Source organism: Protopterus annectens, chromosome 6.part0, assembly GCF_019279795.1.
Source record: "Protopterus annectens isolate FY-2018-M chromosome 6.part0, PAN1.0, whole genome shotgun sequence".
Lineage (NCBI taxonomy): Eukaryota > Metazoa > Chordata > Ceratodontiformes > Protopteridae > Protopterus > Protopterus annectens.
The window spans coordinates 1,734,011,397-1,734,038,628 of record NC_056737.1 but is presented as its reverse complement, the minus strand read 5'-3'; the positions used below and the strand labels follow the sequence as shown (position 1 = coordinate 1,734,038,628).

General features: G+C 43.8%; 1 protein-coding gene across 1 annotated transcript in view; it reads left to right on the top strand.

Annotated features, from left to right (window-relative positions):
- The window catches only part of ZSWIM2 (zinc finger SWIM-type containing 2), a 1,244,853-nt gene that overhangs the window by 730,562 nt on the left and 487,059 nt on the right, over positions 1 to 27,232 (top strand). Inside the window, exon 5 of the mRNA XM_044075126.1 lies at positions 15,289 to 15,540. Coding sequence (XP_043931061.1) covers positions 15,289 to 15,540 — 252 coding nt within the window. The remainder of the gene's footprint in view (positions 1 to 15,288; positions 15,541 to 27,232) is intronic.

The window sequence follows — 27,232 nt, the reverse complement described above, 5'->3', positions numbered from 1 at the left end:
AGTTCCAGATGGTAACACTGCAGTCTATACTCCCTTTTCTGAGACAAGACAGTTGGATGTGCTCCATAGATTTTCAGGACGCATACTACCACATAAAGATGGACAGGCACTCCAGAAGATTTCTATGCTTCCAGCTGGGAGCCAGTCATTACCAGTGCAGAGCTCTGCCCTTTGGTCTCATTACAGCCCCCAGAGTGTTTACCAAATGCATAGCAGTAGTCAAGGCTCATCTAAGATGTCAAGGATTCCAAGTGTTTCCATATTTAGACGACTGGCTCCTGACTGCCACCACCAAGCATCTACTAATCAGAGCCAGGGACTCCACCATCCATTTCTGCTCAGATCTAGGCATTACTATAAATGCAGAAAAATCTGCCTTGTTGCCATCACATAATATTACCTTTATAGGTGCAGATTTAAACACAAACAATATGGTAGCAAAATTGCCTCAAGAGAGAATACAAATGCTACACTGTCAAGTATCAATCCTACTCAAAAAGAATAAGGTACAAGCAAAATTTGTCCTCAAGGTCTTAGGCTCAATGGCAGCAGCGATAACACTAGTCCCACTGGCACGACTACACATGCAAATATTACAGTGGCTACTCTTCGCTCAATGGTCCATACAGGAGTTATCCATGTCTCATAAGATTCTCATTACGGATGCCTGCAAGAGGGACCTACTTTGGTGGATTCGGTCCACTCAGGCAATAATGGGCAGACCATTTGTACCTCCCCAACCTGTCGCTACAGTAACCACGGACGCATCCCAGATTGGGGGGTGGGGCATTATCTGGGACAGACTGTCCAAGGGGTTTGGAAAGATCACTAGTACCATTTGCACATCAATATCTAAGAGATGAGGGTGGTGCTTCTAGCATTGCAAGCATTTCAGAACTCTCTTCCCATGGGGACTATTGCAATTCAGACAAACAATATGTCAGTGGCATGGTACATCAACAAACAGGGAGGAACCAGATCCTATCCCCTATGTCGAGAGGCCCAGAGAGTTTGGCAATGGGCAATTTCTTCTCAGCGCTTTCTGACGGCAATGCGCATCCCGGGGAAATCCAACATAATAGCAGACAGGCTAAGCAGAGCAATTCTCATGCCTCACGAGTGGTCCCTAAGTGAGGAATTTGCTAATCAAATTTTTCGCAAATGGGGCCAGCCTTGCTGCAACCATTTTGCCACTCCATTCAGTGCCAAATGCAGCAAATACTTTGCCCTCATTTCCCCTCTGGGAGAGTCACCGAGGGACGCACTCATCCACGATTGTCCCCCGGGACTTCTTTATGCCTTTCCTCCATTTCCGTTGATTCTGAAAGTTTTTCAGAAAGCCAAGTCGTTGAGTCGCAGGTTAATTTTCATTGCTCCTTATAGGCCTTGTCAGATTTGGTTCCCCTTCCTTTGGCCCCAACTTCAGGACCACCTGTGGATCCTGGACCCAGTGCCAGATCTTCGGACACATCAGTCAAGAATGCTGCATCCTGCTCTTCAGAGCCTCAAGCTGATGGCTTGGTTACTCCACTTCCAGTTTTAGCCAGGCTTCCAGAATTATCCCCTGCAGTATGTCACATTCTTGTTTCCACACACAAAAAAATGACTAGGAAACTTTACGCAAGCAAATGGAAGAGGTTCTCTTCTTGGGCGGATAAGAAACATATAGATCTGAAGTAGTTAACTTAATTTTATCTGCAACCTGTGGGTATACAGATCCGTATCGGATCTGAGCCGGCAACTTTTTTTCTAGCATCTGCTCCAAGCTCCGAGCTCCACCCCTGACCCATAATGTCCTACTATCTCCTATCTTCCCTCAGATCTTGTTTGCTGCGCCAGTTGTGTGCATCATGGTCTCCTTTGCTCTGAGCTCAGGGATAGTAAGTGGTAATTTTTTTCTGATATCTAGGTGTGCTTGAGTAAGATTTCCCTTCCTCCCCTTGTGTAGTATCTCGTTTGGTCGTCAGTGTTTTAAAAAAAACAAAAAAAAAAAGTTTTGTATAGAGTAGTAGTTAGGCCTGCCCTTCCCCTACCTGTGTATGTGTGGTTTTGGAGAGGTAGTGTTTGTACCTTGTAGTGCAGCACTATGGCTGACCAGCCAAAGCCTGTCTTTAAAAAATGTACAGAGTATGGCCATAAGCTCTCCCCGGCCGATGGTCACACTCTGTGTGTAATTTGCTTGGGAGTGGCACATTTGTCCACTCAGTGTGCTGTCTGTTCAGGTTTTAGCCCTAGGGCCCTTAGGGATCATAAGGCCAAGCTAGTTGCCAAAGGCCTTCTCCCTGCTGCCATGCTGGAATCTGCCTCGGCCTCGGTCTCTAGTGTAACACCTTCCACCCAGACAGGGACTCAACCTCCCTGTTCATCTGGTGATGGGTCTTCTGAGGACAAATCTTCAGTCAGCGTGACTGACAAAGAAAAGGATAAAGAAAAAGAGAAGGAAAAAGAAAGGCGCAGAGAGGAAAGGGAGAAAAAGAAGGATAGGCATTGTAAGAGGTCCCCAGACAGGGAGCTCTTTCTCAGCCCCCCATCTAAGACCATGAGGCCTGTTTCTCCGTGGCTCCGGTCTCCTCGTTTCTCACCAGAGCCGTTGGAACATTCGGACCTGAGGCCTTCCTCCCCACTGCGCAGACCAGCCAGATCCGAGTCGGTGGTCTCTTCGAGGTCGACTTGGAGCCTATCGGACATGGATATGGAAAGGATGATCCAGAGATTTATTCAGACCCAAATTCAGATGGGAGTCTTGCCAGGCCCTTCTCCTTTTGGAGGGGGGGCCTCCATGCCTCTTTTCCACCCCATCTTTCCTTCCCCGATCAGTGCTTCGGCTTCGGGGTTCTTGGATCCGAGGTTTTTCGGAGCTGGTAGCTCGGCGTCAATGGTTCCTCCAACCTTGACTTCGGCTGTTACCTTGAGTTCCTCGGGTCCGACTTGTTCGGATCTGAGTGACTCTCGGAGCCGCGGACAGGGAGTCAGACCCGGGGGAACGGATTCTTCGGCTCTGACCTTTTCGGATCCGATCTATTCCCTCGGACCTCAGGCTACCCTGGCTTTGGCTCCGGTCCCTGCTTCGGATCTGGGGAGGGCTTGTCCCTTGGCTTTCAAAGTGTTGGAGAGGGTTCTCTCCCAGGGAATGAGACCCCAGCCCATCCCCTCGGATACCACCCAGGCCACCCTGGATTTGGCGACGACTCCACTCATCCTTTCTCAGGGACAGCCCATGCCAGAGGATCCTCAGGTTAATTTCCCAGAGGAAACCCCTGCGGCTCATGGATCCCCTTCTGAAAGTCCCACTGAAGAGGATCACCGTAAGCGCAAGTGCAAAAGGAGGCACTTGGACTCCCCCAAATCCCTTACTACTGGCACTGACTTAGATGAAGGAGAAGGTTCCCCAGGTCACCTCCCGAAGACGTCTCCTTCAGAGAAATTATGGAGATCCTCCACCAGAGGGGAGGTTGGTCAGCCCCAAAACCTTCTGGGGATGAGGCAGTGTTCCTGGAGGCCTTTGGCACCGGCCCATCTACTTCCTCAGTGTCCCCACCAGCGGACCTCTTGGTGGACCTCATCACCACAAGGGCATGGAAGGAGCCTGACACAGTAGAGCCCATCCCCAAATCCCCTGACAAGGTTTTATCTCCCCCTTCTGACAGACAACCCTGGTCGAAAGGAGCCCCAGTTGATGCTATGTTGGTCGCAGCGGCCACAAAGAAGGAACTAGCACAGGAGAGTTCCTCAGTCCACCCTCCAGACAAGGAGTCTAGGTCGGTGGATAGGTTTGGGAAGCGCATATACTCCTCAGCGACTTTTTCTATCCGTACGCTGAATTATTTGGCACATGTGATTCAGCTTCAGCGAGACCTTGCTTCGGAATTCACTGAGTCACCCCCAGAGTCTTTATCGCCACAGGACAGATAGTTGTTCTCGGCGAAAATGTCTACTCTGAAGTCAGTCTCAAACACATCAATGCGGCTCCTTTCCCATACCACGGAAGGAGCAGCTAGGGCGGCTGGGACAGGCATAACCATGAGGCGTCATGAGGCGGACCCTTTCAAGGCGTCGTTTATTAACGCTGCCTACAACGGTTCTTCCCTTTTTGGTAAGACAGTGCGTGACACACTTGTCCAGAGCGAAAAGGACAGGAAGACTTTGTCTGCCATCGGAGTCCGCTTCTCTAACCCTCAGCGGTCCTTCTCTAGGAATCAAAGAGGGCAGAAGAAGATGTGGTTCCGAAAATCTCAGTTTTCCTGGGATTCTCAGGACAACTATTCCCCCAGAGGCAGAGGGGGACAGGAATGACGCCGAACCAGAGGTAGAGGGGGGTCCCAGGAATTTCGGGTCTAGGGAATCATTTTCTGATAGACCTGGTCAGCAACCCTGAGGGGTTGCCCAACTGTCCTACTTTGGAGGCAGTTGGGGGACGATTGTCCTTACACCCAGCAGCATGGGAGTCCATTACGACAGATTGCTGGGTTCTTCAGATAATATCCAGAGGTTACTCTATTCCATTTGTTGCCCCTCCAAATTTTACAAAACACCTCCTGGATGTTCCACCCGCTCACAGGGAGGCCGCAGCTCTAGAGGTTTCAAAGCTGCTTCTCAAACGAGCCATCAAACAGGTCCCCCCCCCCCGATCAGTCTGGATTAGGCATCTACTCAAGGTTCTTTTTGGTGCCAAAAAAGATAGGGGACCTCAGGCCCATTCTAGACCTGTCAACATTAAACCTGTCGGAAGCCAGACAGAAATTCCGGATGGTCACCCTACAGTCCATTCTACCTTATCACTGAGAGTGCGACTGGATGTGCTCGCTAGACCTTCAGGATGCTTACTACCACATCAAAATACACAGAAGCTCCAGGACATTTCTGCGCTTCCAGCTGGGAGCCAGTCATTTTCAGTTCAGAGCCCTATCCTTTGGTATCACCACAGCCCCCAGTGTGTTCACCAAGGTAATGGCAGTTGTAGCGGCTCACCTGAGGCTTCAGGGTATTCAGGTGTTTCCATACTTGGACAACTGGCTCTTTGCTGCACCCAACAAGCATCACTTGTGTCTGGCCCGAGATTATTTCATTCGATTAGCAGATTACTGGAATTACAGTCAGTGTTCACAAATCCCATTTGCAACCAGTACAAGTTCTAGACTTCATTGGGGCATGGCTAGACACTTTGCAGATGAAGGTATTCTTAACTCCAGAAAGGATCCTACACCTCAGGTGCCACATAGCTCAGATAGCGAACTCCAAGTCTTCAAAGGCGAGCGAGGTTCTTCGGGCTCTGGGCTCCATGGCTGCCTCCATATCTATTCTCCCTTGTGCACGCCTTCACATGCGGGTTTTTCAATGGACTCTGGCTGTTCAATGGTCTTGGCTAGACCTGCCCATGGAATTTCTGATCAAGATCAGTCACGTCTGCAGGACATCTCTTCTTTGGTGGTTAAGTTCACTGGAGATATCAAAAGGACGCCCCTTCGCTTCACCTCCAGTCCAAACCACAGTGACCACGGACGCCTCCCAACTCGGGTGGGGGGACACTGTTCGGGAAGGACAGTCCAAGGCACGTGGTCCCAGTCAGAGACCAATTTGCAAATAAATGTTTTAGAGATGAGGGCAGTGCTATTAACGTTGGAAGCCTTTCACACAGTCCTCCATCTCGGATTGATTGCTGCACATCCCGGGGTGCTCCAACATTTTAGCGGATAGATTGAGTCATGCCTTTCTGATGCCTTACGAGTGGTCTCTGAAACAGTCAGTAACGGAGGAGATCTTCCTTGCATGGGGTCAGCCTTGCTGCAATCTCTTCGCATCTCCTTCCAACGTGAAGTGCAGTGAGTTCTTCGCTCTGATTCCCCCACCAGGGGAAGTCCCCAGAGATGCTCTAGTCCATGCTTGGCCCCCCGGGCTTCTGTATGCTTATCCACCTTTACCACTCATTCTGAAGTTTCTTCAGAAAGCTTTCAGACTACGGTGCAAAGTGATCCTCAATGTCCCATTCTGGCTTTGTCAGGTTTGGTTCCCATTCCTTTGGTCTCATCTCTTAGCTCCCCCGTGGGTTCTGGATCCCTGCCCAGATCTAATCTCTCATCCATAGGGAACACATCCGCCCGATCTGGGCAGCCTCAAGCTGACAGCTTGGTTGCTCCAGTTCCGTTAATTGCCAGGACTCCCGGTCTTTCATCCCCTGTAAAAACCATTCTGGTGGCCTCTCTTAAAGACTCCACTAGAAAACTTTATTGCAGTAAATGGAAGTGCTTTTCCATGTGGGCCTTACAGAGAAAAATAGATCCCTTTACAGCCCCTGTTCCAGCAGTGTTGGACTTCCTGTCTGGTATCTTTCAGCAAGGAGCTAGTTCCTCCACAGTGAAAGTACAATTGGCAGCCATTTCCAGTTTTCACGTTGGTGAAGACAACATGGCCTTAGCCTCCTCTAGGCTGTGTAAGGCTTTTCTTAAAGGTACTTTTCTGTTACGGCCTCCTGTCAAGGATTCTGTACCTCCTTTGGACCTTACTTTCGTTTTACAGGTGTTGGTGGCTCCTCCTTTTGAACCTGCAGCTTCGGTGGACTTGAAATTTTGTCCTGGAAGACAGCTTTCCTAGTTGCCATCACATCGGCTAGGAGGGTTTCTGAGCTTCAAGCTCTATCTGCCGTGCCTCCGTATTTGGTCTTCCATAAGGATAGGGTCTCCCTCCGTACTAACCCTTCCTTCTTACCTAAAGTGGCATCTGAAGCAAACATAAACCAGTCCATTAATCTGCTCATTTTCTTTCCTGACTTCCAAAATAAAGGTGAATACAAACTCCATTTGTTAGATGTTCATAGACAGCTTCATTTTTATCTTCATAGAACAAAGTCTTTCTGCAAGACTGACCAATTGTTTGTTTCCTTTTCCAAAGCATTTAAGGGAAAAGCTATTTCTAAAGTTTCTTTGGCCAGATGGATCACTCTTTGTATTTCACATGCCTACAAAGCAAAAGGTTTATCTCCTCCTGGTATTGTTAAGGCTCACTCTGCCAGGTTCATGGCGACTTCTGCTGCTTTTTGGTCTAGGGTGCCTTTGGACGATATTTGTGCAGCAGCGACATGGGCCAATTCACATACCTTCATTTCCCATTACAAATTAGATCTGATTTCGAGGGGTAGAGCATCCTTTGGCTCTGCGGTGCTCAGGAATATCCTTCCATAAGGGCCTCCCAGGATCGGAGTAGCTGGGGACTCTGTCCCACAGGTTGCAGATAAAATGAAGTTAACTACTTCAGCTAAAGAAGTTATGTACTCACCATAACGTTCCATCTGAGTAGTTATACTTAATTTTTCTGCAACATTCCCTCCCTCCGTCCCCCAGACCTTATCCTGTCTTCAGGATTGGTTTATTGGGTTGAGTTGCATATATTTTTAGTTGCAGCAAACTCGATCTGAGGGAAGATGGGAGATGGTAGGGCATTGTGGGTAAGGGGAGGAGCTTGGAGCTTGGAGCAGATGCTAGAAAATAAGTTGCCGGCTCGGATCCGATACGGATCCGTATATCCACAGGTTGCAGAAAAATGAAGTATAACTACTCAGATGGAACGTTATGGTAAGTACATAACTTCTTTATTCTTTTACAGCCCCTATACCTTCAATTTTGGAATTTCTAACAGAAGTCTTTAATCAAGGAGCAGTGGCGGCCACTATTCAAGTACAATTAGCCGCTATATCAAATTATCATGTGGCAGACCTCGGAGCCAATGTAATGCCCCAAAGATTATGCAAAGCATTCCTCAGGGGTACCTTTCTGTTAAGACCACCCTTAAGAGAACCTCCTCCCCCATGGGATCTAAATTTATTATTATCATCATCTCTGATCCTTCCTCCCTTCAAACCAGCATCCTGTTGTCCACTAAAATTTTTGTCTTGGAAAACAGTCTTTCTAACAGCAATTACTTCAGCTAGGAGAGTTTCAGAATTGCAAGCTTTGTCTATCCATCCTCCATATTTGATTTTCCACAAAGATAGAGTTTCCTTCAGAACAAATCCTTCCTTCTTACCAAAAGTTTGTTCTGAAGCAAATTTAAACCAGTGTATAAAATTGCTTGTGTTTTTTCCTAACTATGGCAACAAGGCAGAATATAAGCTTCACCAACTGGATGTGCATAGACAGTTGCATTTTTACTTACACAGGACCAAAGATATCAGAAAGTCAGAGCAGTTGTTAGTTTCCTATGCAGAAAACAAAAAAGGCTTGGCAGTCTCAAAAGTTACTTTGTTCAAATGGCTTACTGAGACCATCACCTATGTCTACAATTCTCATAATAAAGAACTGCCAGGGAAAGTAAAAGGACATTCAGCTATACCAGTGTCTACCTCCATTGCCTTTCACTCCAAACTTCCATTGGATTCAATTTGTGCTGCTGCTACATGGGTTAATCCTCACACCTTGATCTCTCATTGCAAAGTAGATGTGGCCTCCCGGAACAGGGCATTCTTTGGTTCCACTGTCCTGAAGAGTTTATTCCCTTGAGCCACCCAAGAAAAAGGTGCTGGGGACTCTGTCCCAACCAGCAAGAATGAAGACGAGATACTGGACAACAAACATGGAACGTTATGGTGAGTACATAACTTCTTTTTTTAACGATTGCAAAGGTATTCAGTGATGCAGCAAAACAAACTAGTCGACTGCTACAACTATCAACAACCAAATGCAAATGATAAAAAAGTATTTTTGTATGACGCATACCTCCTGTGACCAGCAAACTCTTGATACTACAAATTTATTGTGGGAACACTTAACTAGGCCTCAGATGTAAATGGTGAGCATCCTTATTCCAGATAGCTACCTGCAACTCTAGCTGACAAGACAGGAGCCATCTAATCAATATAATTTTGTTTTGAGATAAAGGGAATTCCACTGACTAGTAACAGTGCTCCTGTTAAGAGCTTTGGTTTATGCTTATAAATGGTAGAGAGAGGGAAGGTCATGAACAGGGAAGCAAAGTTTAAATCTGAAGTAGGCACTTCATTTGTCAGCAACCTTTGGGACACGGATCCGATCTCGGATCCGAGCCGGCAACTTCTACCACAGCATAGATCCGAGCTCCTAGCTCCTCCCTTTACCCATAATCCCCTGCCAACCCTGACTGACCTCAGATCTAGTTGCCGCGCTTCAAGCTACAAGCTGGATTTTCGAGCTCCTGCTACTTAGTGAAGATTTGTGAGAAAAATTTTTTATTTTTACTCCCCTTTTCTTCGTGTGAGTGTGAGAGAGTGTTTAGGTATCCTTAGCCCTATATATCTCTCAATTTAACTTAATTTGTGTTTATTTTTCCTCCCTGCCCTCGCTGGTCATAGTGTGTGTTTGTGGTGTGTGTAGGGGCCTAGTGAGTGTGTTTTCTGTGCTACTATGTCGGAGGCCCCTAAAGCCATCTTTTCAAAGTGCACCGAGTGTGGCCATAAGCTTTCACCGGCGGATGGCCACACCCGATGCGTTAGGTGCCTTGGGGTTGAACACCTCTCCTTGGGATGCGCGATTTGCGTGGCGTTCAATCCCAGGGCACTTAAGGACCGGAAGTCGAAGCTGATTCTGGCGGGCCTTTTGCCCCCGGATTCGGCTCCGGCCTCTGGTGCTTCTGTGGCCGCTACCCAGCCCACGGTGGCAGCCACCCCTGCCTCCCTCCCTCCGGTCGGGACTCAACCTCCCGCTTCGGCTCCGGAGGAGAGGGAGGCCGGGAAAGCCAAACGGAAAGAGAAGCACCATAAGTGGCGGGCCGAGGACTCCTCCTCGGCCCCGCCCGTCAAATGGGCTTCTCCCTCCAGAGCTTCTGGATCGCCTCCTCCTCGGCTCCGGTCCCCTTGTTTCTCACCAGGACCCGGGGAGGAGGGGACCCGGTCCCCGTCGAGGTCATCGAGGCAGCATTCTAGGTCTGTCTCGGTGGCCTCTTCGAGGTCCACTTTTAGCATGTCAGATGCAGACATGGACCGGATGATGAGGAGGTTCATCCAGGCCCAGCTGCAGATGAGAGTGCTCTTGCCTCCCCCTGCTCCGGGGGGGGAGCTCGACCCCATTTTTTGCTCCAATCGCTCCTTCTCTGACCCGCTTTCCGGGTTCGGAGCATTCGGAGCCGAGCCACGTTGGTTCCGAGGGTGGGTCGGAGCCGATAGTACTGGTTACTTCGGCTCCGACTGGTCCCTCGAGCTTGTCTGATCCGACCTCTCGGAGCCGCGGCCTGAGCTTCGGATCCGAGGGATTCGGTGTGACTTCGGCTCTGTCCCGGTCGGAGCACATGGGTCCTTCGGATCCGAGGGTCTCTGCCCCGGATCCGTTCCCCGCTTCAGATCCGAGTGGGAGTCGACTCTCGGATCCTATCGAGAGTGGCTCCCCCTCGGCTTTCGCTGTGGTGAAGAGGGCACTGTTGAGTGCATCCGGGCCTCCGGTCCTGGCTTCGGCTCCCCCCTGCACTCCCTCTCAGCTGGTTCAGGCTGCCATCACCCGGCCTTCAGGGCAGCCTGCTTCAGCGCCTCTGGGTGTTCTTTTGGAACGTGACATTGCTGGTGAGACTTCCTCGGACAGCCCCCCCAAGGAGGTTCTTCACAAGGCTAAGTGTAAGAGGAGGCATGTGGAATCCCCCAAGTCCCTTACGGAAGATACGGACTTAGATGAAGGAGAAGGCTCCCCAAGGTCACCCCCTGAGGATGTCTCCTTTGGAGACATCATGGAAATGCTCAGGATTAGGGGAGGGTGGTCTGCCGCCAAGGCTTCCTCCGATGAGTCCGTATTCCTAGAGGCGTTCGAAGCAGGGCCATCTACATCTTGGGTGTCCCCACCCCCCGACCCCCTGGTGGACCTTATTTCCACCAGGGCTTGGAAGGAGCCGGACACTGTAGAGCCAGTCCCCAAGCGCCCAGATAGGATCCTGAGTCCCCCTGCAGAAAGAACCCACTGGAGCAGAGGTCCACCCGTGGATGCCATGTTGGTGGCGGCGGCCACCAAGAGGGAGTTGGCTCAGGAGAGCTCCGCGGTCCACCCACCGAGCAAGGAGTCTCGGGCGATGGACCGCCTTGGGAAGCGGGTCTTCAGTTCAGCAACCTTCTCCATGAGGGAGCTGAACTATATGGCACACGTCATCCGGATGCAGCGAGATCTAATAAAAGAATACGCTGCCTCCCCCCCAGAGTCCATGTCGGAAGGGGACAAGCAGCTGTACTCCTCCCGAATGTCCACTCTACATTCCGTTTCTAACACCTCTATGTGGCTCTTGTCTCACGCCACGGAAGGAGCCGCTAGAGCTGGTGGAGCTGGCCTGGTAATGAGGCGCCAAGCCTGGCTCCGACATTGTGACTTCTCGGAACCCTTTAAGGTGTCATTCGTGAATGCCCCCTTTGATGGTTCTGCATTGTTTGGCAAAACCATTCGCGACACTTTAGTCCAGAGCGAGGAAGACGTTGTCTGCCGTCGGAGTCCACTTCTCTGCTCCCCAGAGGTCCTTTTCTAAGAACCAAAAGGGTCAGAAGAAGATGTGGTTCTGGAAATCGCATCAGTCCCAGTCTGCTCCGGACAACCAGTCCTCTCGTGGCAGAGGACAGGGAGGACGCCGCCCTAGAGGCAGAGGGGGTCCCAGAAATTTTGGGTCCAGAGAACCCTTCTCTGAGAGGCCCACACAGAACCCCTTAGGGGTTGCCCGGCTGCTCCACTCTGGAGGTAGTCGGGGGCGTCTTTCGAGGCACCTAGCAATGTGGGAGTTCATAACAACAGATCGCTGGGTGCTTTGCATCATATCCAGAGGTTACCAAATTCCCATTATTGTAACCCCCAAAACCATAAGCCTCCCCGACGTACCACCCAATCAGAGGGAGGTGGCTGCTACAGAAATTCAGCAGCTTTTACAAAAAAGAGCCATCCAACCCATCCCCCCAGATAGCTCGGATCAGGGTTTTACTCTAGGTTCTTTCTGGTGCCAAAAAAGATGGGGGACTTGAGGTCCATCCTCGACCTCTCTCTCTTGAACCTGGCAGTACCCAAAGAAAAGTTCCAGATGGTCACGCTACAATCTATTCTCCCCCTGTTACGGGAGAACGACTGGATGTGCTCGATAGACCTCAAGGATGCGTACTACCACATTCTTGTGGACAGACGTTCCAGGAGGTTCCTCCGCTTCCGGCTGGGAGCCAGTCACTTTCAGTTCAGGGCCCTCCCCTTCGGTCTCACCTCAGCCCCCAGGGTGTTCACCAAAGTCTTGGCGGTTATAGCGGCCCACCTGAGGCTTCAGGGAATTCAGGTCTTTCCGTACCTGGACGACTGGCTCCTCATTACCCCAACAAGGCATCTGCTCTGTTCAGGCAGGGATTATTTCCTCAATCTTGCTCCATGCCTAGGGTTGACTGTCAACATGGCCAAATCCTCTCTGGCTCCTACACAGATAATAGATTTCATAGGGGCGAGATTGGATTCCAGACTAATGCTTGCTTTCCTGACTCCAGATCGGCTTCAGAACCTGAGGTTGCATGTTCAGGCCATTCTCCAACTTCCTGCTCCACCGGCGGAATTGTGGAATTGATCCTGAGGGCTTTAGGGTCCATGGCGGCAGCAATATCTCTGCTGCCCCTAGCCCGTCTAAATATGAGGGTCCTGCAGTGGACCCTCCAGGTGCAATGGTCCCTGTCTCGCAACCCCCTATCCCATCCTATTCCCCTAAGCAGGGCTTGCAGAGGGTCGCTCGTGTGGTGGCTTCAGTCCCCGAGCCTTCACATGGGACGACCATTCTTGATGCCTTCCCCCGTCGCCACAGTGACCACGGACGCCTTTCGTCTGGGGTGTGGGGGGGCACTATTCAGGCAGAACGGTCCAAGGCACATGGAACGACATAGAAACCTCCTTGCATATCAGTGTCCTAGAGATGAGGGCGGTGCTTTTGACATTGCAGGCATTTCACAGCCTTCTTCCGATTGGGACGATTGCGGTACAAATGGACAACATGTCAGTTGTCTGGTACATCAACAAACAGGGGGGAACCAGGTCTTATCCTCTTTGTAGCGAGGCCATGAGAGTGTGGGAATGGGCGATATCCACCAACCGCTTTCTCATTGCAACGCACATTCCGGGATGGTCCAACATCCTAGCAGACAGGCTCAGTCATTTGATTCTGACCCCATACAAATGGTCTCTCAATCCTCTAGTAGCGAAGCAAATATTTGCCCAATGGGGGCAACCCTGTTGCGATCTTTTTGCCTCTCCTTCAAATACCAAATGCAACAGTTACTTCGCTCTAATCCCCCCTCAGGGTGAGTCCCCGAGAGACTCTTTAGTACATGCTTGGCCTCCCGGTCTCCTTTACGCTTACCCTCCATTGCCCATGATGCTGAAACTCTTACAGAAAGCCAGTCGGCTGGGGAGCAAAATGATCCTCATTGCCCCATTCTGACCTCATCAAACGTGGTTCCCGTACCTGTGGTCTCATTTGATTCATCCACCCTAGATTCTGGATCCCCTCCCAGATCTCATTACTCACCCTCTGGGTCTTCCGACCCCCAACCTGGTCAACCTCAAGCTGACGGCTTGGTTGCTCCAGTTCCACTCCTGATCAGGACTCCTGGAATCTCCTCACCAGTCAAAGCCATCCTAGTAGCAGCACATAAACCTTCCACCAGAAGGGTCTATCGGAGTAAGTGGAAACGTTTCTCCATCTGGGCGGAGCACCATCACTTAGATCCTTTCACCTCTTACGTCGGTTTTGGATTTTCTAACTACCCTTTTTCATCAGGGGACTAGCTGCTCTACAGTCAAGGTACAACTAGCAGTGATTTCGCATTATCATGTAGGGCATGAATCGGGCCCTCTAATTACTTCCAAGCTTTGTAAAGCTTTCCTCAAGGGTACCTTCCTTCTCAGACCTCTGGTCAGGGAGGAAGTACCCCCATGGGATTTATCTTTGGTTCTACACGCCTTGACAAGCCCCCCTTTCGAGCCGGCGGCTACGGTTGATCTTAAATACCTCTCTTGGAAGACGGCCTTCCTGGAGGCCATTACTTCAGCTAAAAGGGTCTCTGAGCTTCAGGCTCTCTGTGTTAAACCACCGTATTTAGCCTTCCATCAGGATAGAGTTTACCTCAGGATCAATCCGTCCTTTCTGCGTAAGGTATCTTCGGAAGCTAATATTAATCAATCTATTAATCTTCCCCTGTTCTTTCCCAACTACCAGAACAAAGGAGAGTACAAACTGCATTCCTTGGATGTGCACAGACAATTACACTTTTATATTCATCGAACTGCTGGTCATAGGCAATCTGACCAGTTGTTTGTCTCCTTTGCCAAAACCAATTTAGGCAAGTCAATTTCTAAAGTTACCCTGTCACGGTGGATAGCCAGTTGTATCCTCTTGGCATATCAGAGTTTGAGAAGGCCTGCACCTCAGGGAGTCCGAGCTCATTCTACTAGGGCCGTCGCTACTTCGACGGCTTTTAAATCTAGGGTCCCCATGGATGATATTTGTTCCGCAGCCACTTGGGCTTCATCTCATACCTTTATCAGTCATTACAAACTGGATGTTGTCTCCAGAGGTAGGGCGTCCTTTGGCTCTACAGTGCTCCGGAATATTCTTCCATAACGGCCACCCAGGATTCAGGTAGCTGGGGACTCTGTCCCAAAGGTTGCTGACAAATGAAGTGCCTACTTCAGATTAAGAAGTTATGTACTTACCATAACGTTCCATCTGAGTAGGTATCTTCATTTGTCTGCAACAATCCCCCCCTCCTTCCCCCTGACCTATACGATTCTGTTTAGGATCTGTCTTAGATAAGCCCCTTCCGTGGCTCAGTAACAGTTGTTATATCGGGCAAACTTGATCTGAGGTCAGTCAGGGTTGGCAGGGGATTACGGGTAAAGGGAGGAGCTAGGAGCTCAGATCTATGCTGTGGTAGAAGTTGCCGGCTCGGATCCGAGATCGGATCCGTATCCCAAAGGTTGCAGACAAATGAAGATACCTACTCAGATGGAACGTTATGGTGAGTACATAACTTCTTATTCACTATTTCTATTTTAGTTATGTTAATTATATTAGGTTCAGCTGGAAGTATTTAACTGTTCTACAAAGTTTTTAGCTGTATTTGTAATGAAGATCTCTTCTTCTTTTCAAGGATTCCAGACAAACCCAATTATATTTTTACAATAAGTAACACAAAATTGTCTCATGACCATTATATAACTGCATCTACAAAAGGTCATGTCCAGTTTCATAAATCTGTTATTAGATAGTTATACATGATGTCCATTGATCTTGTTCAAGTCATTGCTTTGAAAGTTTATGAATTACATCTCCTTATCTGTGCAGGAATGGCTGTGGCAATAATGTACATATTTCGTGTATGAAGATCTGGGCAGATCATCAAGCTTTGTCTGATAATGATGTAATGGTGAAGTGCCCCCTCTGCAGGGAAGATTTTGGACCACTGAAGCTTATATTAGAAGAATATAAGAATTCTACCAAGCTTATAACAACTGCAGAGAAGGAACAGCTTGATAAACATCTTGGAATCCCCTGCAACAACTGCCATGTATTTCCTATCCATGGCAAGTGCTACCGGTATGTGCCTGTATCCCAAGACAACATTTTCTCGAACTCTGTTTTTACCTGTGAAAACTCACTCCTTGGCATTTATTCTGTTGATCAATAATGTTTTTTAATCATTGTTCTTTTACTCTCCTACTGTATCATCTTTCTTCAGTTTTATTAGAACTTAATTATAAATTGTTGACTAAAATTATAGTTGACTGGTGATGCATTTATTGGTCAAGATGTAGGATATATATATATATATATATATATATATATATATATATATATATATATATATATATATATATATATATATATATATATATATATATATATAAAATGTATGTAAAATCATTCCTGGATACCTGCATGCTTTTCTGGTATTGACTTGTTATTAACTATACAGAAGTACTGTTATTACACAATCTACTGCTATGAAGAAGCAACATGCCAATTTGTCTCATGTATATTACGGCCTCATGCCTATACTGCTACCATAATGTCTCTGTAAAGAATGTCAGAACATGAGTCTAGTGGACTAAGCATGGTATCAGAGCCATGCTTTGAGTGGCAGAAATAGCCATTTACTTTGCTTTTGTTCACCAAGGTGGCAGCTTTTAAGTTTGTTTTGTTTGTTTAATCTTGCTTCTACTATATAGATGTCCCTAACTTATACTCACGATTGCTCTGCACAAATGATTTTTACTTATACTAATAGTTGGCCATTGAGTACTGTATCTCAGTGAATGCTCTGTTTTTCTACCTGTTTGCACAAATTCCGTGTCAATAATTTTTTCTCAGTCCAACATGCAACCCATTGATCACTAAATGCAGAAAGTACATATTTTCCTTTAGTTATATGCATACAACTGGAATGCTTGCTTCCAGTTTTTGTCTCAGTAGGGTGATGGTTCAACTTTCAACTTGATTTGTGAAGCTGTGGGTAAAACTACCAGGAAAATGGAAGTCGTGGATATAGACATTTAAATTGTAGCTTGCTGAGAATGGCCTTAGAGTAACACAAAAATAGTTCAGTGTGCTAAATGTCTTCACGTTACAGGTTAGGAAGGTATTTGAGACATTTAATACTTTGAATCTAAGTGAGGAAGGGGGAACTAGTTTTACAGAGCTATAAGTTAACTTCCATGCACAGTGTGAGCCAAAGAAGAATTTACCTTATCTAAGGCATTTATTTCTTGGAGAAACTAAGGTATGCAAAAACAGCTGATGATGTGCAACTGAACTGAGACATAAAGCAAATGATTATGAAATTGAACAGTTGTGACTTATTGATCAGAGCTAGAATTGTGTGTGGCATTAGAAACAACTACATAAGAGATGGGCTTTTGAGATAATCAGATCTAAAACTTGAAGAAAAAATATAGATGTGTGTTGTGAGAGTGAACTTTTGAATGTGCAGTTAAAATAATTAAACCATGGAATAAAATCATGCAGAATTGACACTGAACTTGAATGTGAGGAGAAAATAAAGCCTAAAAGCTATAACATAATACAAATAAATAATAATAAAAAAAACGAACAAACTCCTGTATCACACAAAGACCAACCAGCCTGAAACCCACCAAAAGGATCCACAGAAAAAGTGCAACTGCTGCAACAACGCTACAAACTGGAAAACAATCCACGATAGTTGGAAAATGCAATGAGGATCCGACCAAAGTCTTATAAAACATCCACCATACAGCCTGAAACTCTCCAAGTACGCTCCACGAAGGATGCACGACTCTGCAATAATGCTACAAACTGGAAATAATCCACCAATGGTTAGAAATACAATGAATATCCGACGAAAATCTTTAAAACATCCACCAGTTTATTTAAGCCTTTGAATTATAGCTTTTCGTCAGTCCTACGACCAACTTCCTCAGAAATAATTAACAAGTAACCACTAGTTCAAACTGATAACACTGAATTTAAATTCAAAAAAATTCTTAAAGATGACATCACTTCCTATGCTTTAACTTAAAGAGATACAATGTCTCTACAACAGCCTGCTAAGCATGATGATTGTGCCATTGAGAAACTAATACTGTTTAATAAAATTTACCTTTTGATCAACTGATTTTAAAGAAAACTGATTTAAAAAAAACTGCATTAAATGCACTTATATTGACAGTGTATGCATGAACAATTATATACATGTATATGTATGAAATTTATGTTAAAATATAAAAAACATATATGTATATATAAATACATAGAAAAATATATATATATATATATAAATACATAAGAAATACATAAAAAATAATAATGATGATGATATGTACATACAAAAAAGAATTATATGAATATATAAATATGTATATAATACATGTAAAAAACATATATATAAACTACACATATACATGTATACATGCACAACGCATATAGCATTCCATACATTTTCCATATACTACATATCCTTGAATTCATATGAAGAAATTCAAAAAATTCATATAAAAATTCAATATGATAATTCATATAAAAATTCATTAAATTCATATAAAAATTCATATAAAAATGCATATCTCACATACATACAATTGCAACTCAAAAAGTCACCGTCTCAACATTAACATACCTTCACCAAATCAATATATAATGGTGATATAATATTTATTTACTGGAAAATGTGTGTGCACACACTCAAACTACAAAAATAGGCTTACTAAAAAAATCATGTGTAATTCACATATAATTAACCGGTGGAAAAATGGCAGCCAGAGAACTACCTCTCCAGGCTCTTCAGCTTTAAAATGCAAGCTATAGACAGCATGCCATTAAGACCAGGGGGGGGGCAAAAGCTCTAAGCCTTAACTGCCATAATAATTCCTTCTTTTCCAACAGGAGTGAATCCATTACCCTCCCATACTTGGGGTTTATAAGGTCAATTGCCATGAAATTAAAACCATGATCAGGAAACATCTGAATATGTTTTGCTAATGCATTCTCTTCTTAATTCTTCCTAATGGCATAAGAATGTTCATATATTCGTTGGCATAATTTCCTGTCCGTTTTTCCCACATAGAAACTAGGACAGGAAGTGCATACTGCCACATATATCACATGCGAACTTTTGCAATTATACCTTCCTTTAACCGAATATTTATTATTTCGTATATGATAATGTAGCCCTGTTTTGACAAATCTACAATGTCTACAAGTATTACATGCGAACATTCCAGCTCTTGTGTTGGTTACTCCCAATTGGCTTTCTAAAATATTTTTTATACAAGGTCCCTTTCTATAAGTAAATTTCACCTTCTGTCCCAATTGTTGTAACCCATCAAACTCACTAATGGCAATAGCCCAAAACTTTTTTGTATGTACATATCATCATCATTATTATGTTTTATGTATTTTTATGTATTTATATATATATATATATATATATATATATTTTTCTATGTATTTATATATACATATATGTTTTTTATGTTTTTTATATTTTAACATAAATTTCATACATATACATGTATATAATTGTTCATGCATACACTGTCAATATAAGTGCATTTAATGCAATTTTTTTTAAATCAGTTTTTTTTTAAATCAGTTGATCAAAAGGTAAATTTTATTAAACAGTATTAGTTTCTCAATGGCACAATCATCATGCTTAGCAGGCTGTTGTAGAGACATTGTATCTCTTTAAGTTAAAGCATAGGAAGTGATGTCATCTTTAAAAATTTTTTTGAATTTAAATTCAGTGTTATCAGTTTGAACTAGTGGTTACTTGTTAATTATTTCTGAGGAAGTTGGTCGTAGGACTGACGAAAAGCTATAATTCAAAGGCTTAAATAAACTGGTGGATGTTTTAAAGATTTTCGTCGGATATTCATTGTATTTCTAACCATTGGTGGATTATTTCCAGTTTGTAGCGTTATTGCAGAGTCGTGCATCCTTCGTGGAGCGTACTTGGAGAGTTTCAGGCTGTATAGTGGATGTTTTATAAGACTTTGGTCGGATTCTCATTGCATTTTCCAACTATCGTGGATTGTTTTCCAGTTTGTAGCATTGTTGCAGCAGTTGCGCTTTTTCTGTGGATCCTTTTGGTGGGTTTCAGGCTGGTTGGTCCTTGTATAATACAAATAAAAATTAATGTGAGAGCATTTGCCCAACATGGTAACCAGTAACAAAGGAGGAGAAACAACCATGTGCAGTACATTTACTGTAGCTATAAGAATGAAAATAGTGCAAGGTAACAATATCACATTCTTAGGATATGTGGAACTGCTGGCCATTAAACAAGAATATATTTTAATAGAAAGAAGTCACAAAAGTAGAATATTAATATGCTGGAGATGGATAATAATATAAAGGCTGAAATGCTTGTGAGATAAAAATAAAAAGTTAAAAAGTAATCAAACAATGAACTACGTAAATTAGTTTATTAAGAAATCATGATACAATATTTCAAACTAATGTGTTCTTTTTCAGACATAACATTTTTTTACTTCACAGTTTAAATAAAAATACAATTAACATATCAAATTACATGACTAAACTCAACCTAATTAAAACAATACATCAGTTATCATTCTAAAAAACATTTATATATACTTAAAACCAAGGGAATATGGTGTTCATTTAGTCCAAAAACATTTGCTTTGCAGTTATAAAAATCATTTAATACATATGTCTGATGTTGTCCTTTTCATTTTTCCTCACAAATGAATCTAGGACATGCCTGTCGACCTGGATTCATCAAAAATATGGACAAAGGCACATGAGAAGTAGGTACAACTGACCAACAGTCTGTGCACTGATTAACATAACATTTGCGTACATAATTATGCATCCCCACCCACTCCTGTGGAATTGTGGGATTTTGGGATACCAATTAAATGCAAATTGAAGAACAGGCAAAATATTAAACACAAAATATAACCAGAACAATAGTGTTTTATTTATATTAACATTTGAACTTGTATAAACTAAAATACAGTTTTATTTTATAAAAATAAAATGAACTGCTTCTACACTAATATTAAATAACAAAATGTAACAGAACAAAACTATTTTATTTATATTAATATCTGAACTTATATAAAACTTTGAACTTTTATAAAACTAAAATACAATTTTCTTTTATAAAAATAAAATTAACTGCTACAGACTCATATAAAATTAAAATAAACAGAATTTAAATAAATACAAATTAAATAAGCTCTAACTACTAAACTGGCATAAAATAAAACTGAAATAAATACAAATCAAATTTTTGCCTATTAACTAACTGCTAAACTAATACAAAGTAAACTTATTGCCAAATAGGATAAAACCAAAAAAAAAAAAAAACAAGCAAAACAAATATAGAATGCTTTATCAAGGAACATGATGTTATCAGATCTGTACAAGGCAGATGCTGTGAATGTTAATCCTACTTACCTTCCTGAATTCTGTATCTATGCACGTACCCTGCATTACCTGACTTCATTTGCAAAGGTATAACTCTATGCATGCATTACTCTGAACGTTCTTTGAACATAATCTCTGTATGAATTTACCTCATGAAATAAGATTGTAAGGATGTTCAAATAAATCCCAGATTTCCCTGATGACTGGTTCATTGGAAATCACTTGCTCAATTAATCTTAAAACGGTGATTACTGAACATTGCTGTTTGCTGTTTTGCAGAGTTTCTCCCTTTCCTAAAGTTGGGCAACTGTGGAGTAGGTATATATAATTTTGGAGATGAGGGAGTTTACCCCCATGTTGGGATGCACAGCATTCTTGCCTTCCTGCAGAAATTAGTTGTCTTGATCTGTGCTACTAGAGTACAGGTTAATCTATAGTCTTATCCTTTGTAAAAATAAATAAATAAACATTTCAGTCTATGCAAATAAATCATTTTGTAGATTCAAAGAATTTGGTTTGCTGGAGCGACTGAATAAGGGATCACTCTTGTAGGGCAGAATTGCACAGCAATAATATTTAAGTGCCTGAAGATGTGCCTTCTGTAGTAGTAAAATTATGAATAACAATGTCTAAAAACTGGCATGTAGACAGAAACACTTCTGAAAACAGTTGTCTAACAAATGCAAAAGAAATTTCTCAGAGGGAAGCTTTTACTTCTGGTGTGTTCAGTGCTGTGACTATGTATATCCAATTTCATAATGCTGTTATATGATAACTGCTGTGGCATCTACTGTCAGTCTTCTGTTGCATAGCATTTTGAACATCTAAAGACTGGAAAGTTGGTTTGTTTGATTGTGAAAGCAAAACAACCATTAAGTGCCTGACTTCATCATGGATAAGATTTACTATATTGTTGGTTATCAGTGTTTATATATGCCTCACTAGCTTTCCCTTTAAATATAAAAATATATTGCATAAATACTGAAGTTAGGAAACAGAGTAACAGTACAGTACATAATCAGTTGTCTCAAATAAACCCACAAACCCATTGCACCTCATCATGCTTCATGATAAATTCACTACACACACAAAATGGAAGTTTAAATCAGTAGTCATCTTGGAGAGAAGCATACTCCGTATGCAGCTTAGTATGTTTATATAAACTTTTGTGTGAAACATTATGACTCATACATGCCAAAAGACAACTGTCAAAACTAATGTCTACCATATAAACATTTGTACATCTAGATACTACTTTACTTACAGATAGGAGTACTAATCTGAAAGCCTTCCTTTTTAATGTTGTAGGGAGTAACAAATGAAGATGAAATGCAGTTTTGTAGAGAATGTGGGGTAACACTAGTAGTGATGTGCGCACATTTTAATGGTTATTTACTGTGCAAGAGTATAAGGCTGAATGCACAAAAAGAAAATGTGTGGCTGCACTCCTTAAGTCATCTTACTGTATGACAAGGCAGAATAAATAGACTTTCCCCTCTGTTTACAAGGTGTTGTGTTGTACAGCATGTTAAATTTATTGTTCTAGATCTCAGAATTGTCTATCATTAGCATTCTTTTTTTGTAAATGAGTTACTAACTTCAGAAAAAAAATCATAAAAAGATTCCCCTCACTCTATTCAAAAAGTGTTTTTGTGCACCTTTTTAAGATGGTGATAGCTGTACGAGTTTATTCATTATCATATTGACTGGAGACCTGCTTTACAATATCATGAATGCAACTGAGTACATTTTGGATGATTTTAGGTGTCACATTCAATTTACTAAAGGTTTTCGAGAACAGGCACACCACTGAAAGGGAGTTATAAAATGAAACAGAAACAATCATCCAATTTAAAGTGTATACAGTCATACCTCTCAACTGTCCAGATTTTCACAGAGTGTCCAGATTTTTGTCTCATATTTTGATCTGTACCTTATAAAATGTTTGGCTTTCTGGAAAGTCATTGAAGATTGAAATCACTAAATACAGTAATGACAGACATTTGTGTTTTAGACTTCATGTCCTTCAGAAAATGGATGCTAATGCAAAACCTGTTATTCTAACAACTGTCAGCAATATTTAAAATATATCCCTGTATTACCTCCCCATTATTTTACCTTTGCCCAGATTTCATGTGCTAAGAGGTTGAGAGGTATGTCTGTAGTGTCCGTCCCCCCCCCCGCAAAAAAAAAAAAAAGTACTGCTCAGGTTTACAGGTGAAACACCACCTTGAATGCATGTCTAAAAAAACAGAAGTTTAGATATTCTGAGAAAAATGACTGCCCACAAAAGAAAACAAAGAAAGGTCATTGTTTGCTGTCTGAGCAATATTGAGGAAACATGGGAAAATGGTCGCTGGTGACAGCATCTTAAATTCTCTTGAATCCATTGGAACAGGCACTTCTTTCACCAGTTATACTATTTCTGTATCCCTGATGATCTTTCAGTATGATGCAGCTATCTGCAGTCCACCACTCCTCAAACAGTCATGTAGACAATTTAAAACAACCAAAGCAGTCAGTCACCTCATGCTCCCTGCTAACCCTCCGGGTAAAGTGTATTAATGTAAGGACTACACGATCTACATTTAATTAGTGTATTGATGGGTTTCTTTCTGCATGTTTGTATCACAAGTTTTCATTTACCTGAGAAGAATACAAACTGCAACTTCAAATGTTTGTCGGCATATATTACATATGCATTTTTTTATTAATTTTTACTTACCTGGAGCCAGAGGAGGTCAAGCCGCCAGAGAAAGTCTGGCCTGGGTCTGGGTCTGGGTCTGGAATTCCTGTAGGTGAGAACGCTGGGTGGACTGGACTCTGCTCTGCTGCTGCACTGCACTGCAGAAAGTAGAAGTACTTGCTTCTTCTTGGGCTTGACTGGCAGAAGTTAGAACTGAGTGTAACATCTCTTCCTCTCGCTGGTCACTGCTGCCTGCTGTGCTGCCCTCCCTGCTATTCTAAATCCACCACAACGTGAATGTACATACTAAAAAGGTAAACACTTTGAGCCTTCAGCCGAGTTTCTGACAGGCTGGCAGTCTGCCTCACGAAGCTGACGTCATCATATACACCCTTGCACGTTGCTGACGATGCGTGATGATATTGGGAACAACTTCATCTTAAAAAAAAATAAAAAAAAAACCCAGGAATTGAAAAGGCCACTCTGGAATTCATAGCACCCCATTATTTTGCCCTCAAAAGCAGTAAATACTGAGGAACTCAGTTCAGGTGAGAAATAGGGTATAGGATCTGATCCGCAGATCTGACTTGGCCGCATACACAGGATTTTGGGTCCAAAGCGTGAGCTCCTCCCTCTACCAATAATGCTCCCCACCATCCCTAACTCCCCAGATCTCGTTTGCCTCCTTAGCTGCAAGATGGAAGATCCATCACTTGAGTCAGAGAGTTTTTTGGTGAAGTTTTGCTGTATACTCAGGTGACTTTAGTGCCTTATTATTATTATCTTAAACTTAGTTTTCTCTCTATCCTCCCTCAGCTGTCCCAGGCGTTGGGGCTTTTTGATAATTTCCTGTTTCCTTTTTTATTGTACTGTTGCCACCTCTCTACTGGTACTTTACTTTTTTCCCTTTTCTAATTTCTGTAAAAAAAAAAAAAAGTTGCAATTTTTCTATACTGTTCATATAGGTATAGTGTGTTTACTGTTTGTTAAGGTAGTTTGCTTTCCAGTAGAATTTAAAGTTGTGCAAATCCTTTTTTTTCCAAGGTTTTCTGTTTTACTCTGCCTACTATATCTGAGAAACCTGCTTCAGAAAAACCTGCGGGCTTTAAAAAGTGCACTTCTTGTGGGCATAAGAATCTCAACTCTGATGCCCACAAGAAGTGGATCTACTGTTTGGGAATGGACCACCTGGATACTGCATGCACTGTGTACACTACCTTTAATCCCAGGGCCCTCTCTGATCAGAGAAACAAGTTGATCCTTAAAGGATTTCTTCCAGCCGGGGCTCAAACCTCCTCAAAACTAACCAGTGGCATCTGAGCCAAGGAAGAGACATCATCCCAAATCCCCAAAGTCTTCCTCAGAGCCTTCTGAAAAACCTCAAAAAGTCTTGGATCTGACCCCCTTGGATTCAGTGTCTTTTGGGCAGCCCTTGGATCTACAGCAACCCTCGGATCCAGCTGGCTAAGCTCTTATTACCATCTCTCCTATACAGTCTATTTCTGTCTCAGATCCCCTTCTATTGAATCTGATGAGCAGAGTGCATACACCTAAATTTGTTCTAAAACCCATGTCACCGGCTGTACCCACTAAGTTATTTCAGACACAGATCAAGCACTCCAGGCCAGCATCCACAATGTCATATAGGTCTTGAAGGAGTTTGTCTGAGGTTGACTTGGACAGGATGATGCAAAATTTTCTTAGGGCTCAGATCCAGATGGGGGTCTTACCAGCTCCGTCCCCGTTTGGATCAGTGATCACACCAACCCAACCATTTCTGTCTCCTTCTCCAATCTGACCTGCATTTTGAGAGTTTCAGGATCCTAGGTTTCCGAGAAGTTTGAAGTTGGATCTGAGGAAGCTCCCTTCCTTGACTATGATGGCAACCCTGACCAGCCCTATTCCGATGCTTTGGATCAGGGTGAGTCTTGGATCCGAGGGGTCAGCGCTAGATCCGAGGGATTGGGTTCAGGTTCTACTTTGTCCAATCCATCCCTTCCCCTCGGCACCTTGGCTGTCAATAGCTTGGGACCGATTCTCTCTGGAGGGCTCAGATCAAGGGTTGACCCTGACCTCCCTTCTCAGCTGCTTCGGCTCTGAGGAAGGGGGGAGAGGATTCCCCGCATCTGTCAGCTTTCCAGGTTGTAGAAAGAGCTTTCTCTGTGCAGGGCTGGCTCATCTATGCCTTGAGTGACCCCTCCCCCAGCAGATGAGCTTATTGACCTTGTCTCCCAAAGGGCTTGGAAGGAAGCGGCTGCTGTCCAGCCCATCCCCAAATGTCCAGATAAATTCTTAGTTCGCCCATCAGACAGACCTCATTGAAGCAAGGGTGCTCCAGTTGATGCAATAGTTGTGGCGGTGACCACTAAGAAGGAGCTAACAGAGCAAAGCTCCTCTGTCCATCAATCAAACAGGGAGCCCAGAGTGATGAACAGGTTTGGAAAGCACATATATGGCTCAGCTATCTTTGCACTGAGGTCATTAAATTACCTTGGCACACTTTACTCACTTGCAGAGAGATTTGGTCAAGGAGCCTGCAAACTCGCCCTCTGAGTCCATGTCTGCAGAGGACTTCAAGAAGGTTTCTCCTCAGCTGGTCATGCTCTCTTGCATTGCCATATCATCAAAGATTTTAATTTTTCCATACAGCGGAGGGTACCTCATGAGCAGTGAGTTCATGCATAGCCATTAGGAGACATGCCTGGATGCAACTATGTGACTTCGTGGAACCCTTTAAGACGTCCTTTGTTTATACTCCCTTCGAGGGCTCCTCCTTGTTTGGGCCATCAGTAAAAGATACACTCACCTGCAGTGAGCAGGAGGGAAAGACCTTGTCTGACATTGGAGTCAAGTTCTCTACTCTTCAATAGACATTCTCCAGGAACCAACGAGATGGTAAGAAACTGTGATTCTGAAAGTCTCAGTAACCCTTTCAGGACTCAAGCTGGGATGCTTCCTCTAGAGGCTTTGGAGTAGGATTTAATGGTATATGTTGCCCCATATTCAAAGGGGTCACTAGAACCAGGGCTTCAGAGACTCCTTCTCTGATAGAGCTATCAGTGCTCATGAAGTGCTGCCTGACTGTCCATCTCTGGAGGCAGTCAGGGGTCATATTTCCCTGCACCTACAAGCCTGGGCAAATCTCAGAAAAAATGCACAGGTGCTAGGTGGAATATGCAAAGGTTACTACATTTCCTTTTCCCTTCCATCTCCCATCACAAGGAAGAAACTGCCCAATGTTCCACCCAGTCAGAAGGAGTACACAGCTCAAGAGGTTCAAAAGCTGCTACACAGAAGAGTCATTTAGAAGGTCCTACCCAAACAAATATGATTCTGAACTTACTCACACTTCTTTTTAGTGCCAAAGAAGACAGGGAACCTGAGAACAACTCTGGATTTAAGCAACCTGAATCAGTATGTAATGAAGTCAAAGTTCTGAATGGTTATGGTTCAGTCCATCCTGCCTCTTCTGTGCAAAGGTAGCTGGATGTGCTCTATATATTTCCAGGATGCGTACTATCATGTCAGAATACTCAGGCACTCTGGAAAAAATCTGCTCTTTCGGCTGTGAGCCAATCACTACCAGTTCAGAACACTGACCTTTGATCTCACCACAGCCCCCAGGGTGTTTACCAAATGCATGACAGTTGTGGCAGCTCACGTCAGACTCAA